General features: G+C 44.6%; 1 protein-coding gene across 1 annotated transcript in view; it reads right to left on the bottom strand.

Moving 5' to 3' along the window:
- ROR1 (receptor tyrosine kinase like orphan receptor 1) overlaps positions 1-15,994 on the bottom strand; it is a 175,722-nt gene that overhangs the window by 47,731 nt on the left and 111,997 nt on the right. Inside the window, exon 2 of the mRNA XM_074598332.1 lies at positions 10,291-10,362. Coding sequence (XP_074454433.1) covers positions 10,291-10,362 — 72 coding nt within the window. The remainder of the gene's footprint in view (positions 1-10,290; positions 10,363-15,994) is intronic.

The raw sequence follows: 15,994 nt of genomic DNA, 5'->3' as shown, positions 1-15,994 counted from the left end.
CACCCCCGTCAGCCACTCTCCGGTGCCATCAGAATTAACATCTCCTTCTTCTGGGACCAAAAGCCAAGAAAAATGGGGGTAAATCCTCCTTTTTGTGCTTTCAGCAGGAGGCGAACAAGGCTGATGAAACGGGATGGACCCACTGCTGGCACACACGATGAAGACACCGAGTGGCATGGCCATGGTCTTAGAGCATGCTGCGTTTCCCCTTTCATTTGAAAGTCTCCCTGCCACCACGCAGCTCCCCAGATGCCCAGAGCTGACTCCCTCTGACCTAAAGAATAACTTCTTAGAAACGCGATGGCCCTTATGTACAAATTACTGCGCTTCTGCGAATTACCCAGTCTAGTGGCACTGGCCATTGGAAAGTCTGAGTTTTAATCCTGGCTCTGAACAGTCTTGGGTGAATCACTTCAGTTGTGATCTTTAGAGGAGCCAAAGGGAAGTAGACACCCAAAGCCAATCAAAGCTCACATGGGACTTGTGCAACTAAGTCCTTTTAAAAACAGCCTTAAACCTTTTGGCTCAATCTCTCCAGCTATAAAGTGAGGATAATAATCCCTCTTACATCATGGGGAGGCTGTTATGTACATTAATGAGATAATGCTCGTAAAGCACTTTGAAGGTGAAAAGTGCTATGCTGGGATAAGCACTGTTATTATATTTTAAGTTAAATCTCAGGGTTTCAAGAATATAACAAAAGCCCATCCATATTTTAGAGTAGCACTCTATAAAAACATTGTGGAAACATTTTAATTTACAGAAGTATGGGAGAATAGCCTGAAAAAGTTCTAAATAAAATTTAGCCCACCTATAATTTAATAATAGTCAAACTGATTTTTTTTTTAATTTGTAAAAACAATTTACTGCTGGGCCCAGACCCTGAATGCCAAGTTTCAGCCCACAGAGATTTTTTTTTTCTTAATGGCTGAGTTATAAACCCTTGAAAAATGCTGACAGCCCCTTTGCTATAGCAGCACTAGCGGGTGCCCTATAATGAACTTTTAAATGACTTGAGATAATATCTGGAAAGCCAAGCCTGAAATATATTTCTGGTTTTGAGCCGTTGCCAATGCAAACACAACACATCATAAGTCATCTTCATGATTCTAAGCGCATAAATTGGAGACACTGCATATAAAATCCAAATATTAGGTATCCTTCATAGCCAAACTTTTTGCCGGTTTGATGTTACAGAACAGCAACAGCTGTGCAAGGACCAAATGTAGTGAGTTCCATGTCTCGAAAGAAGAAAAGTGTGTGTATTTCCACAGCTATGCCTTGACATTGTTAAATAGGAGCCTGCCCGGTTGCAATAAATCCTGAAGTATTCTACTACTTTTAAGTGGAACCCAGGTGGCTTTCAAAATAAAAGCTCGTCCTCTCTGGCCAAGGAATGTTAATCTCCTCTGTGACCACACGGTTACTCTATCTTAAATTACCAAAGACACATCTTAGAGCAGTAACACCCTCTTTGCTTGGAGGAGGATTTGCTGGCCACAGTGAGACCTTTTTTCCCCCCAAGCACCGTGTGTGCTCTGTGGTTCTGATTTCACTAGGTGTTTAAAGCACGATGGGGATGCAGGATTAGACCCCAAAATGGTCATTTTATGAGAAGAATTGCCGTTTCATTTATCCTTTTCTTTATGCCCTTCTGATCTTTCAGAATATTCAAAGAAAAGTTAAAATTAAAGTCTCCATTCAAGCCACCGCAAGCCCAAAACCAGCTTTAATCCAGGTGCAACAGAGAGGCTGCTGTACCAAGTTACCTGCCATTATAGACGTGTAACAACACACTTCTCTGGAAAGGAACTTCTCCAAACCTGTGGGGACACCGTTTTCCAGTGGCTGGACTGGAGAATAAGTTAAATTCTAGATTTGAAAACTCAAATCTGCGTTGCAACAGGTAAAGCAACCACCTGACCTGGTTGGAGTAAGGCAGTTGGGACACCAGTCTTAGAGACTGCTCATTGCATTTATCTTTCTGCAGCAAGAGGATTAGCAGCTCGCCGCTTCTTTGCCAGAGCATACACTGGCAAAAAGAAATGCAAAAAGGGTCTCAGTCGGTGCCTGCAAGATGGTTAAGTCTAGAGATTGGTAACGCGAAGAGTTTATTTAAAGGGAAAGAGTCTGCTAGGTCCATCAGAGGGTCCAACAGAGGCTGCCCGATTTAATATATCAGCTTGCAAACAGGCATTTTCATTCATTCAGAGTTCTGGATTACCCACATTAATCCAGTCTGATGCTGCACTTGGATGCGCCCCATACTCACATGTATCGGCATCACCACTGAGCTCAGACTGTTGGAAATTTTCTATATGGAACCGTTCTCTTTGGAGGAAGTCAACAACGCGGAGCCCACCCAGCCTGAAGACGCTGGAGGGGCTTGCTGGTCGTTCCATATGTTCAATCAACTTGAGTTTTAAGCTATTCCAGTTCAGCTATAGAAGGAACCAGGAGGATTTCTGACTGAAGTGTGGCCATAGACAGAGCACATACTTCGCAGTTGGAAAAAGGATTAACCATTGATTGCTTGATCTGCCCATAACTCACAAAGGAAGACAACTCCCGGCAGGTCCAATCTGTGGGTCTGACCAACAAACCCTGACCAACAAACCCCCCTTAAAGGGGCAAAAGAAAGACTCCTGCCTGGAATTTCACTTATTTAAAATGAATAAAAGTAGAGGAATGACAGCGGGAGGAAAGGGATACTGCACTCAACCCACGATTTAGCAACCCATATGAAGAATATCAGAGTTAAAGAAGTCCAGACGATCATAGGGAAATAGTCAACATCAACTGTCTTGGGACAAAAGGAAATATTCTACTGCCTTTGCTTGCCCGGCTTATTTTCAAACGAGTTTCCTCAGCGATGTGTATGTGCAAGACTCAATTCGGGATACGCACTGCAGCTGTCTGCTGGGTTTTCCCTTCCCAGACACTATCTAGAGGGTTTAGTGCCACTCGAGGATAATTTACTGAACCGAAACAGGCTGACCACTGCCTGAGGCTTTACGCCTTTTCAGATGTCCGCAGCTGACACTGGCTTTGTTTGGGATTCTCAGAATTAATTGCTACTTTCTGATAATTAGCAGCTTTGAGATTGCCTTGGGTCATAGGCAGGGAGAGCTTTCGGAGGGAAACCGGAGCACAAGATGCCCGTGGGCTTCCAAAAAATTATCTGGGGCTGAGCACCTGAATCCCATTGCTTTTGGATAGGAACTGGACAACTCACTGCCCTTCCTGCCTATGTGAATTCTTAACATGCATTTGAAAGTCCACATCTGCCTCCCCCTTTATGAGTCAACTTTCAGGTTTGAGGACAGATGTCTTGGTGATAGCTTTGACGCTATAATCTGGCAAGGGGAAATGAAGCTTTTCTTTACTCAGGAACCAGTTTTATAGCACAAGTAGGAAGCTTCTAAACTTTATCACAAAAAAAAGTGATTTGGAATAGGTAAACAAATGTCCGTGTCCAGCTATAAACCCAACTACTGAAAACCATCAAGGGATTTTGTTGTCACTTTAGAAGCTGCTCTGCACTAAAAAGCCACGTACAAAAACTTAAGCTATTAAGGGAAGGGTGTATAGAAAGGTATGTGCCTTAAGATTAATGCTGCAGAGTCAAAGAAAAGCTGTTATTTTTGACATTTTGACATAGCATCACTTTAGGATCTGGTTCTTATTAGCCCTTTCTGTGCCTTTTAAAGGTCTATTTTTTTTTTAAACCAAAAATGTCAGGAAATTTGGAACAGAAACTTACAATAAAACACGTCCCTTGACCCTCTGATCTATCAATCTTTCAAATAAACAAAGATAGCTGGATGAGCCAGGAAAAGGTTATTATATATAGTTACCTTATGCATAATGGTCAGATATTCACCGCACAAACTCAGGTTGTATAAAAAATCCAATGCAAGCGAAGCATTTTGTGAAATATTTTTGCCATGAATGCCCAACGTTACACGGGGTGGTTTCTTTTTCAGGTTGTATTCTGTGACCTTCAAATTTCACACCCTGTATTATTTATAAATGAGACATTGAAGAAACACAAATTCTCAAATAAAAACGTACACTCCGTCAGTGGAAAAGCAAACAAAAGGAGCTAATGTACTGTGGCTAAAAAAATTTTCAAACAAAGTAGCAGTAATTTACTGCCTCGCTACTAACGGGACCCCACAAATAGAATCAGAATCCTGAGCCCCATCAGGGGAGCTTGATTTACCGAATATCCCCCAGATAATAAAGGAAAATAAAAAGGTAAATTGTGCATAAACGTGAAAGCTGTAATTCTTCCCCTTTCACCACACGTATCAAATTCGCGTCCAGTGATTTCAAAAGAAAATCTGGAAATCTCTAAAGAACTGGGGCCAAAGTTAGGAGGCCTCGATCCACCTGGTTTTCTCCACGTTTGGTTTTGTTTATGTTTTTTAAGATGTAGTTTGCCTAAGAGTCAAATTCTCCCTGGGATATCAGAAAGATTTTCCCTATAAGAACTCACGACCAGGTCATTTCTCTGCCTGGAAAGACTTGCCAAGGTGATAGCTTTAGCCTGCATTCACTAGTAAGGACAGCAAGGTTTGCATCACCCCTCAGGAAGCCCCCAGACCCAAAGGGTCCATCAGTGGCGTGTACCTACCGGGATGTCCTGCAGCCCCTTCTGCACTCTGTGACCTCCTCTTGCGCTGTGGCTGCCGTCCATCCCACCCTGCCAGGGGATGCTCGGCCCACGCAAGGATCTCCAAGAAGTTAATGACACGCAGTCCCATGCACAGGGTAGTGGAGCAAACACTGCAGCTCTCCCACCGCTTGTTTTGGCCTTCCACAGATATTTTCTGCTCTGGAACCCCAGACCATCCCAGGAGATGGATGCTTGCCATAAGTGATCCTTGTATTGATATCATAGAATCACAGAATGGTTAGAGTTGGAAGGGACCTTAAAGATCATCCAGTGGCACCCCCTGCCCTGGGCAGGGACACCTCCCACCAGCCCAGGTTGCTCCAAGCCCCGGCCAACCTGGCCTTGAACCCCTCCAGGGATGGGGCAGCCACAGCTTCTCTGGGCAACCTGGGCCAGGGGCTCACCACCCTCACAGCCAACAATTTCTGCCTCAGGTCTCCTCTAAACCTACCCTTCTTCAGGTTAAAACCATTCCCCGTTGTCCTATCACTCCTTTCCCTGATCCAGAGTCCCTCCCCAGCTTTTCTGGAGCCCCTTTAGGGCCTGGCAGGGGCTGGAAGGTCCCCCCGGAGCCTTCTCTTCCCCAGGCTGAACCCCCCCAGCTCTCTCAGCCTGTCCTCCCAGCAGAGGGGCTCCAGCCCTCCCAGCATCTCCGGGGCCTCCTCTGGCCCCGCTCCAACAGCTCCGTGTCCTTCTGCTGTTGGTGCCCCAGGGCTGGAGGCAGCGCTGCAGGGGGGTCTCCCCGAGCGGAGCAGAGGGGCAGAATCCCCCCCTCGCCCTGCTGCCCACGCTGCTGGGGATGCAGCCCAGGATGCAGTTGGCCTTTGAATACTTAAGGATAAATCCCATCTTAACCTTAAACCACTGACTGATTTGGGGTGCATTTTGTAAAATCCTGCCTCTTGCTGCCAATCTCTCCAGGGAACGTTGGCTTCCCGTATAACGCCACAAGACTGCTAAGTGCTGCTGCAGCAGTGACCGCAAGGTCTATGCCACACAGATCAGCTGCGAGCGGTGGGGAGCTCAAAGCCCAGGCTGGGGATCACGGATGTCTGGAAATGAAAATGATTCCCAAGCCCTGGGAATTCTAACGTTTTATGCTTGTTTGCCAAAGCAGACAGGCCATGAAAAGGGAAAGGAAAACAGGCAGTATCTGCAAAAACTCACGCTAACAGCTCTTCTTTGGAAACTGAAGGACCAAGTGAAGAGCTCCTGGGAGGAGGAGGAGATACCGGCAATGTGATAACGTGCTGCACCCCAACACTGGTGTCCTCAGCTCTGGCTCAACCACAGCCAGGACACGTCCTCACACATGGTCAAGGAGCTGCCATGGTGGAACGAGCTCCTGAGGGGCTTGCAGGCGGGCATGGGGGGACCACGCTTTCCCCCTGATCAGAGGAAGCCACAGTGACAGCATCATCCTCTTACCAATCCGATAGAGAATCCTATTCCAGTGAACATTCACTGAAGTTGAATTCTACTTACAGTAAAAAGAAAACAGTATTTCAAAGCTGACTCTTTCTTGGCAGAGACTCCAATACTATCTTTGCCTAAGGATGAAGAGCTCCCAAACAACTCCTCTGCTGTACCAGATGTAAATAGGCGCTCATTCAAACTCAGGCCTAACTATTTCTCTGTAAATAAACTGACATCTGACAGAAGGAAAAGCCTACCCATCCACAATCATTTTTGTGGAAGAGAAGCAGGTGAATAAAGGACTCTTCACCTTTTTAAATAAGGATCAGGGAAAAGAAGAACTCATGGTAAATCGGAAGCCTTCTCAAACAAAGAGCAGGAACAGGAATCATAGAATCATTTAGGTTGGAAAAGACCCTTGGGATCATCGAGTCCAACCATCAACCCCACTCTACAAAGTTCTCCCCTACACCATATCCCCCAACACCACATCTAAACGACTCTCGTCGTTTAGAGCTCGTCCCGTGGTGTAAGGGGAGAGAGGGGAGGCAGTGCAATGAGAAACCAGAGTGCTCCCTCGCCTGCTGGCACACCCCAAAAAAGAGTCGCATTACAGAACAGAGCACAGACACTGAAAGCCGGCACCAGGGCAGAGCGTCCTCGTGAACTCCGCTTACTCCCGCTTTCATCTGGCCCTTTTTGTTTTGCCTCAGATAACGCCTATTGCCACAGCTGATGTCAAAAAATTTCCAGATAAGGAAGTTGCTTCAAGCCACCAAGAGCGAATGGCCGTGCCACGGCGAGCATCGGGAGCGGTTACAAAGCCTGGTGCAATGGGGCCATGTAGGATCTTCTCCAAGGAGCTCCAGTCCCCGCTGGACATCTCCCACCCACCGAGCAGTCACAGGCTCCCCCAGCCCGAGGGAAATCTCAGCTAGTAACTTGGGGGTGAAAAGCATCCTGCCACCGACCCCCTGAGACAGGTCTTTTCCTACCACCAGGGCCCCCGTATTTTCCCTGAAGTTCACTTATTCCTCCTTACATAATTAAATATTTATTAGATCACATTTCCATTTCTCTTTTTCCCTCGTGGCATTCCCTCTGCACGCCATGATTTACCAGTCAGAAAAGAGAGAAATGCTCATAGCTAAATTTCTCCCATTTAAAAAAATGATTATTTTTTATTTTTTATGCACAGTTTGTTTGTTTTTTTAAGGTTATGGTGAGAAACCACCTCCTCCCTCCCGTCAATCGTTGCTTTCAACAGCTCTTCACGGGTGGCTGCGTCTCTTTTAAATTCATTTCCTGTTAAAAAGAATAAACAGGCAACTGTTTAATGCTGTCGATTTAGCTTATTTAATAGAAATTGCAACCTGAATAGGGCTCAGTTGTAAGATAATCACTGCAGAACCCACCGAGCTAGGGAAAGCACCATATTAAGTGATTATTTCAAAATGCAGAATATTGCTTAGCGAGACGATGAGCTCTTCCTGCTTCCCAAACACAGGAGATATTTGAGGAAGAGATGTCATTTCCAAAAGGCATCAGGCAGAGGTAGAGCCACTTAATGTGGACTGCCATTTAATTGGGAAATTTGGCTGGAAACCACTTTCATGTGGTGAACTTAATAGGCTTTAAAATGAGTTTTACTGGGACGCCTGCGTGACCTCATGGCTGACTGCAGCAAAGACAAGTGGATGTTGATTTCTTGAGATGCTTGTTTGCAAAAGAAAGGGAAACGAAGTGCGTGCCTAATTTTCTCCTCTGAGGTTTCGACTCACCAAGCCAGCATGCGCTGCAGTGTATTTTGCCTTATACAAGCGAGGGTTTCAAAGAGCTTTAGTAGAACCAGTAGCTCCCACATTAAAGCCCTTGCTTCTCTCTTAGACAAGACAAAACGTGTGCGCATTGCTTTGCTCGTAGGCACACCGGGAGAATCCACCCCTCTGACTAAGCTTTTCAGGCAGCAAACGCATTTTAATCACGTATGTAAATCCATGTTTAGGTAAGCTTACAGCAGTCTAAATGCTAATCAGGTCGAGCAAAGGGGCCGGTAATCCCCCAGGAACGAAGGATTCAGCCCAACAAGTGGTAATTGCCACATTCCAGGTGGATTAGAAGCGTGAAACTTCATTTTACCTGTTTCTGACAATATAGCTCAGGAACAGGTGCCGTGGAAGTAACGCGGAAAATGGTTTAATTGCTAATGTAGAGGCCAGGCTCAGTGCTGGCAGAGAAAGCGTAAGCTTCGCTTTGGGCAGTAACGTGACTCAACATCCAGGATGGTGGCAGTCGCCCCAAGTGTTACCTCTGCTGCCTCTGGAGCTGCTGCTTTCCAACAGAGCCGGCACACCGGCAGCCAGGGTGGGACATCTGAACCCTGGCTGATAGACCCTGGTGTGGAGAGAACTTTGAATAAAGCAGACACCAAAGGAGGCAGGAGGTCCGTGCTGCCACCAAGAACCTCTCCCTGTTTCCCAGCCATGTCAATGAAACCACCTGGGGGACATGCCACTGAAAAAAAAAGGAGCATTTGAACTACCAGCTGAGAGAAAGCCTAACCAAAATACGGGGTAAAAATCACCCTGGTCCTAAGAAACCAGTCTACGCAAAACCTCCCATTAAGAATAACAACAAAGAAGGTACTGAGGGCTATTTTTCAGCACACATCAAGTACAATTTACTGTAAAATTACATTATCTTCACTATCTCTTCTGTACCTTCCCCTCTATCTAGGTTTTGGTTGGAGACGCAGCTTTTCCTGCAATATATAGCAATCTATGGGCGCTTTACCAATTGAACCCGTGGGCTCACACTGGAGAACAAAGAATGTATCACCGATGATCATTTGCAAAAAATATTTCTACCACTTCTACAAAGTGCAACCATGTTTTCTCCTGTGATCATGGGCTGGGTTCCTAGAGAAAAAACTACCCTGTAGGTTAGTAAAGGTTGCTTGCTAACGCCACTTATGTATTTCTTACCTTTTAAAAGCCAAACAATTAAAGAAACATAGAGGCATCCTGTTTGGGAACCACTGCCCTTGGTCCTCTGCAACTTTGGGACATTCCCAATGCACAGCCCAGACCCACAGACCTGCCATGGGCACCTGGATAAATCACTGCAGTGGGATAAGACATCTCTTCTGTCAAAGCCGCCTTTCAGCAATTTGCTGCGAATCAGGAATCCTCTGCTTAAGGACTACATGCTTTTCTCCCTTTCCCACCAGCAAGCACAAGCCCTTTGACTTTCGTCTTCTCCAACATGTCCTGGATCACCAGAAAGTCCTGCTCCTTCCCCGGTGGGAAGGCAGACATGAAAGAGTCAGCCTTGCCTTAAAGTACCCAGAACTACGTATTCTCTTCATACATTAGCACAGAAAGCATATTTATGCTTACACATAAAACATTATGAACACATGTTCATAAAAAAAACATTAACAAAATACAGACAAAAACATATGGAAAAACCATCTGTGGCAGAACTCCACGATGGGAAATTTCAGTCCAAATAGTTAACGGTTGGCAAAGTTATAAGCAAATGAAAAAACTGGTTGACAAATTGCACAGTTAGTGTGGCTAACAGCATCCTCCGCTCTGAACGTTACGTCAGAAGCATTTCAAAGACGAGATTGACTCAGGAGCTGCAGGCCACCACCTCGCAATAAGGGCTAGAGGAAACGAAGCAATTTGGCTTAAATAATTTGTGGTGCATAATTTACAAAATGAAGGCGAATGAGAAATACATCCCTTTTTTTGCAATACGTACCCTTCAGAGAGCTCCAAATCACACATAATTACCACCTGCAAATGTATTTTCCCCATCCATTCATTTAAAGCCTCAAAATTTCATAATAAAACACATCGAGGCAAACTGCCTGCCTGATGCTTGTTAATTTTGAGTTCAAATCCTAAGATCACCAGATAAAACATCAAGCAGTTCATAAACCAACAGAACTCACATCTTGAAATATTTTTAACACGTGGAACATTTTACTAGTACAAGAAACGAACACAGCATCCTCCAGAAATCACAGAACCACACGTAATTAAATGTCAAATGATCACAAGGCAAAAAAAAAGTTTATCTTAAGTGCCCCCTCACCTCTTTGCTCGCTAATTTGGCCAAGTCAAGAAGAAGAATTGAGATTTTTGAATAATCTGTTATCACTTTTTTTTTTTCTGTCCACTTACCTTTATCTAATTCACTTGAGATGTTCCATGACGACGTAGGCATGAAATCAGCAACAACTGATGAATTTGCTCCTGGAAAGGGAAAACAGAAAGAAAAAAAAAGATGCTGTTAATATATCAATTCTGTATCATCAGGAGTGTAAGAGGCATTTATAAAGTTGCTGTCGCAGTAATAAAATTATTTGAAGAACAGCAGCTATTAAAATGCACTCGACGCTCCGTGCTGGCAGGCTGAGACATGTGGGCAGCAGAACCCGCGAAGTGGAAAAAGGCAGAGGGCCAGCGCTGGAGTTTGTTTTGCAATGCTGTCACTGGGAGGCCTTGTGTTAATTAAGCAACCAATCTCTGAGATGTATTTGGCCCACCTTGAAATCCCTCCACATGGTTTATAGAGGTAGAAAGACTCCGCAGTGCCACAGCTAAGAAAAACACCAGCGCTATGAGGTTGCCGAACATGTTATCTATTAACATTTACAAGCGATTTTAATTCTGCAAACCCGCGCGCACAAGAAGAGACGCAGTTTATGCGCTGAAGTTAATAGGGCTACTTGTATGAAAAATCTTGCTACGACTCTTGTAAACACAGGCTGGAAAGACTGAGCTGATCACCAGTAGCGTTTTCTCATTGCTATGATGTTTTTTTCCCTTTTCAAGAAAAAGTTGAACGGTGACTTTAGTCTTCGCTTATATTTTTACCTTTTTTTTAACACGCAAACATGAAGTCGTACGGAGGATGGTTTTAAAGGAACTGCCAGCGACATTCCAGCCCCAGCTATAGGTCACGGTAAAACACCTCCCCGTGTCTGAACATCGATGATTTCATCAAAAACCCCTGCCAGGACCCTGGTGTGTAACTGCCGCAGTAGCACCCCCCACACCCCAAGGGGCGCAGTATCCATGACGGTTTTTGGGCTCCCTGAGGGTCTTTGCAAAATCACATTCAGCAGTGGAAGCCCATGGTCCCATGGCGAGGGGGAATCACTGTCCCCCGTAACAGCTGACCCACACGCGCCTTATGAGGCTCTGGAGGCACCTGGGAAGGATTGCTTTTGGAACGCGATCTCCGAGTCAGCCCCCAGGGATTAATACACATATATAGGAGATTGAGTGAGTGATGGTGGGGAGGGTGGGAAGAAGGGGTGTGCACACACATTACATGGCACGGAAACACACTGCACCTCCTAATTCCCTGAGTCCACCCAGCCCCAGGAAACCTGACCTCCACAAGGAGGAGAGCGATGCTGGACAGGAGAGCTACGGCACTGAACGTGGGAGTGAATTTCAAATAAAAACAAGCAGGTTTTATTTGAAATTAGCACCCGAGCTGAGTGAGATGCTAAAAAGCCTCCCAACAAATGAACACCCTGTGGCCCAATTCTTCAGCCCGGCTGGGCCCCCGGTGCCGGGTGATTTCAGTTGGTCCCACAGGTGCACGGCGAGCGCAGAGTCGGGATGCTGAGCATCAGTGGGATCCCAAAAGAGAACAGGACTATTTTGAAGTATATTGTTTGAATTTTGACACCATCCCTGTAGCTTGTTACCAGACATCTTTTAACTACAAAGCAATTTCACTCATAAAACTCTGGCAGTGCAAGGACATCCAAAGATATTCTGCGCTTATTTGACCAGTTAGCAACTATTCTATTTCATTAACAAATCACGAGAAAATTGTAAACACAAAGTCATACAAATGCATGAAGCTGTTAAGTTCAGATACAGCCACTACACTTTTTATAAATATCGTCTTTCTTAAAAGCCCACCTGGTAGCAGTGCTTATTTAAGACTCTGTCAAGTATTTCCAATGTAAACACGGAATTTGAAGGCATTATAACTCACCTACGAACACGGTCCCTGGCCTGCGCAGATATGCAGGGCAGAAACCCACTGACGGGGACCAATCCTGAGCCCATGTAAAATGGCATCGCTCTGAAATCAGCAGTGACACCTGTTTACACAAGCTGAGATTTTGGCCCACTGTGTCCATCCCTCCTCATTCTTTACTTTTTAACAGTTGAGCTTCTTACCTAACCCAACTGTTAGGGACCTCGTGGCTGAAAGATCTGCAAGGTTTAAGGAAAACAAAATGGATCCAGCGCTAATATCATCATGGTGACTGTGATCGTGGTCGACGGATTTGCTCTGACGCTAAAACTGAGATGTGGGGTAGGTGACAAATAATCAGTGGCCAAATGCTGACCAGGACCTGGTTGGTGTCAGGCTGGTCCGGGAGGTTGGGATGCTCGATCTTCTCTGCATCCCCTGGCTCTGTCCTTCCATCCCTCCTGCCCAAAAAAAAGGGGCAGCTCCTGTAGGCTTGTGGTGAAACCCCTCCAAGAGAGGGATCTGAGATGTTATTGCCTCTCACACCTCCCGATGAGACCGAACAGGTTCATCCCTTCATCTCTAGGCACCACTCAAACCCATGGGCAATAGGTTACGTCCTTCACACTGCTCACACATTTCCAGTTTAGCACTCGACAATATATTTTCTGTAGGTAATATTACTTTTGTTCACCTGGAAACACTCTACTGTTAAGAGCCCACTAATAAACCACATTCTGCAAACAGCTAACACACATTAACCAAAATGAAAAAGTACTAACAAATGAAATGACAAAATGCAATATTTTACTATTTAAAACTCCAGAGCGCATTAATGTTTTCTTAAACAGGCTTTTAAAACATGACCGTAAATCTCACTGAACAGACATCCATCACATTATCTACAGAAGAAACCACATCAGAAGACCAAATTTTACTATTTGTGAGATAGTTCTCCAGGCAGGTAAATGGTAATTTTTTGATATTCCTGAATTAAAGCTCCAATTTGAGAGCAACGTCCTACTGTGCCCTTGGTGAACATTTTATTTGACTGAAAGGAACATGCAGGGCAGTTACACAGCTTGGGAAGTTACCATCGATTCAAAGTTAATGCAGAAAACAAAAGCATCCCAGAAAAGAAGTCCACAAGACATGCATGAATTTAATTTCTAGCTGCGATGACTTTGGACTGCTGCGCATGGAAGTGAGAGCAGTGATACCTCTCTTTGGAAAAACGATGTTATAAGCTTCAGGCCAAATCCAAAGCACGCTCTGTCAGAAGGTGAGCTCCCAGCCAGCCCATGGAGAGAGATGAGTCATGGATGGGAGGAGGATCAAAGCCTTGTCAGAGCAAATTCATCCTTCCCCTGCAACCAAACCCACCTCCTGCTCCTGCCCGATCCTCACTCGGTTACTCTGCCTCCAGGAGGAAAACGTGTTTAAAAAAAATCAGACTGGGAATGAGTAGGACTTTTCTACCTTTTGGGACCCACCATGTGCTAGTGGGTCAAAGAGCTGGAGCACCAAGAAGGTCACCCCAAATGCAAGACACCTACAGCTATTCCACCCACCACAGCTCGGAGGAGACCAGGGAGCGGCGCTCAGCATCCATCACTCCACTGGGTGATGGATTCCCCTCACTTCACTCACACATCCGACCTTTAAACTCCCACTAACCAACTGCTCCCTTCATCCTCTAAATCCCATATACGGGATTTACCCACCAGAACAGGCTTGTCCACTTGCTGTCACCGCTAAAAAAAAAAAAAGGAAAAAAAATCTGCCAATAAGATTTGCTTTGAAAAGAAGTCAACCCGAGAAATGGGATCAGCAGAGAGAACCATTATCCCGTTACGATTTTATGTATAGATGAAACCATTCCAGATGAATGATGAATCTTATCCTTAATACTGGAAAGGTAAGTATCTGTTCAAATCTCTATCACTATTAAGAAAACGTTGCTCTTAAGTTAATGAGAAATCACAGCAGTCAATTATAACCCCTGTGAAAAGCCAAATAAAGTGTATTCAAATACACTCCCCACAGAGAAGCTGGCTAACATCTGATTTTAATACCATATTGCATAAGTGCAGAGTGAATTTCACACAAGCCAGTCCTTTTAAAGCCTTTGTGATTAAATAAACTTCAATAAGGTTTACAAAAGTCTGCCTCTGAAGAAAAACTACAGAGCTAGTGCTTATCACCGGCACACACTACTGCCTCATTTTCTCACCAGAAGCAACCATTACTCAGGGCTCCAGTGTTTGGACTGTCACACTCACAGACCCATCAAAAGGACGGGGCAGCCTCGTCCCCTGGCCACAGAACCAAAGAGAAGATCCAGGCCCCGTGCCCAGCCTAATTAATATCTCTACCTGATGCATCTGTAACGCGAAGTAAAGAGAATGTAAGTCAAAACAGGAAGAAGGGAGATAATGAAGATGACACTAAACCCAGAAATGATTGAAGATTTTAATGGGGAATAAATCTGCTATATAGAAACAAAGCAGAGAGCAAAATAAGTCTAAGAATGTGGATATTGCAAGGCCCTACGAGCAATGCACGAGGTCCGTACGGCTGCTGAGCGCAGGAACGTACACATCCAGTAGAAGTCTTGCCTGGGACAGGATTTCTGCTCGGGTGGCGAGATGAAAACCCCAGGTCGTGCAGGAACCCCCCTTCTTAAGCTGGAGATATGTCTAGTTAAAACATGCAAACAAAAAATTCAATGTGTCTCCTTAATGGACATCCTCTGTCTTACTTTTTATCTCACCAGTGGGTCATTCTATACCCTAATTAGTAACCTAATTATATAGTTACATATATAATTGTAAGTAATTTTTTCTGATATAAATATGAATGTGACTGCAATGTATGCAATTCAGATCTCGCTGCACAAGACCCAAAATAGCAAAAAGAGCAAGGAGGTATTTAGGGCACGCATGGGGTTAGAAGTCTGAGTAATAAGATAAACTACACAAAATGAACGTTTAAACTAAATTAAAAAAAAAAAAAAAAAAAAAAGAAGTTTTCATTTGCAAATCTCTTTCTGAAGCTGTGTAGAAAGCCTACCCCGAGTGAGACTTGTTATCCTGTGAAGGAATTTGCCTAAGGAAGTGATAAAATCCCAATTTTGCGAGACACTAAAAACAAGATTGGGCAAGACATTACTGCAGACACAAATGGGGAGCTACCCCACGCCGTCAGGAGGGTCAAGACAGGACAACTTAACAGGAGATTCGGGCGCAACTATTTTGGCCAAATCCTGGATGAATATTGTCATAGAAGCAGATCTACAAGAAACATCAATGCCCCTGAAAGAGGCGAGTAAAAAATCTGCGGAAAATAGATTCTTCAGCTATCCTGCTTGGATATAACATCAGGAAAACAGGAATCATAGATAAAGTTATACAGACTTAGAGCAAAACCTAATTATACTAAGTGCTCAGTATTTTTTGCTTTTCTGCACATTCCAGACCGACGCTTCATCTTTCTCTCTGTCTAGTTCCTACCTGACTGATCTCTTCCAGGATCTTCCCACAGATATGCCTCGCGGCTGTTTTTCTTCTCTGTCGTATCTCCCTCATCTCCCTTTTTTTTGCCTTTTCTGTTTCACTGATCCTTTGTAAGTTCCCCACACATTTTCATCTGATCTCCCAAGACACTACGTTTTGCAATCACCAGCCTATCCACAGCCCACCCTGGAGGTGCTGAAGGAAATCTAGACATACTTTCTGCAGACTGTAATGGATACGACCTATTATTTAGTAATTTTCTTGTCTGTTTAAAAATTGGCACCATCCTGAAATTTCCATAATATACACCTCAAATTTTGCTTATATCTTTAAAGCGCGAAAGGATTTTCTTTTCATGACATCAGTA

This window comes from Larus michahellis, chromosome 8 (genome assembly GCF_964199755.1).
Source record: "Larus michahellis chromosome 8, bLarMic1.1, whole genome shotgun sequence".
NCBI classification, from domain to species: Eukaryota; Metazoa; Chordata; class Aves; order Charadriiformes; family Laridae; genus Larus; species Larus michahellis.
Note: the sequence above shows the minus strand (reverse complement) of the source record. Positions and strands in the feature narration are given on the sequence as shown.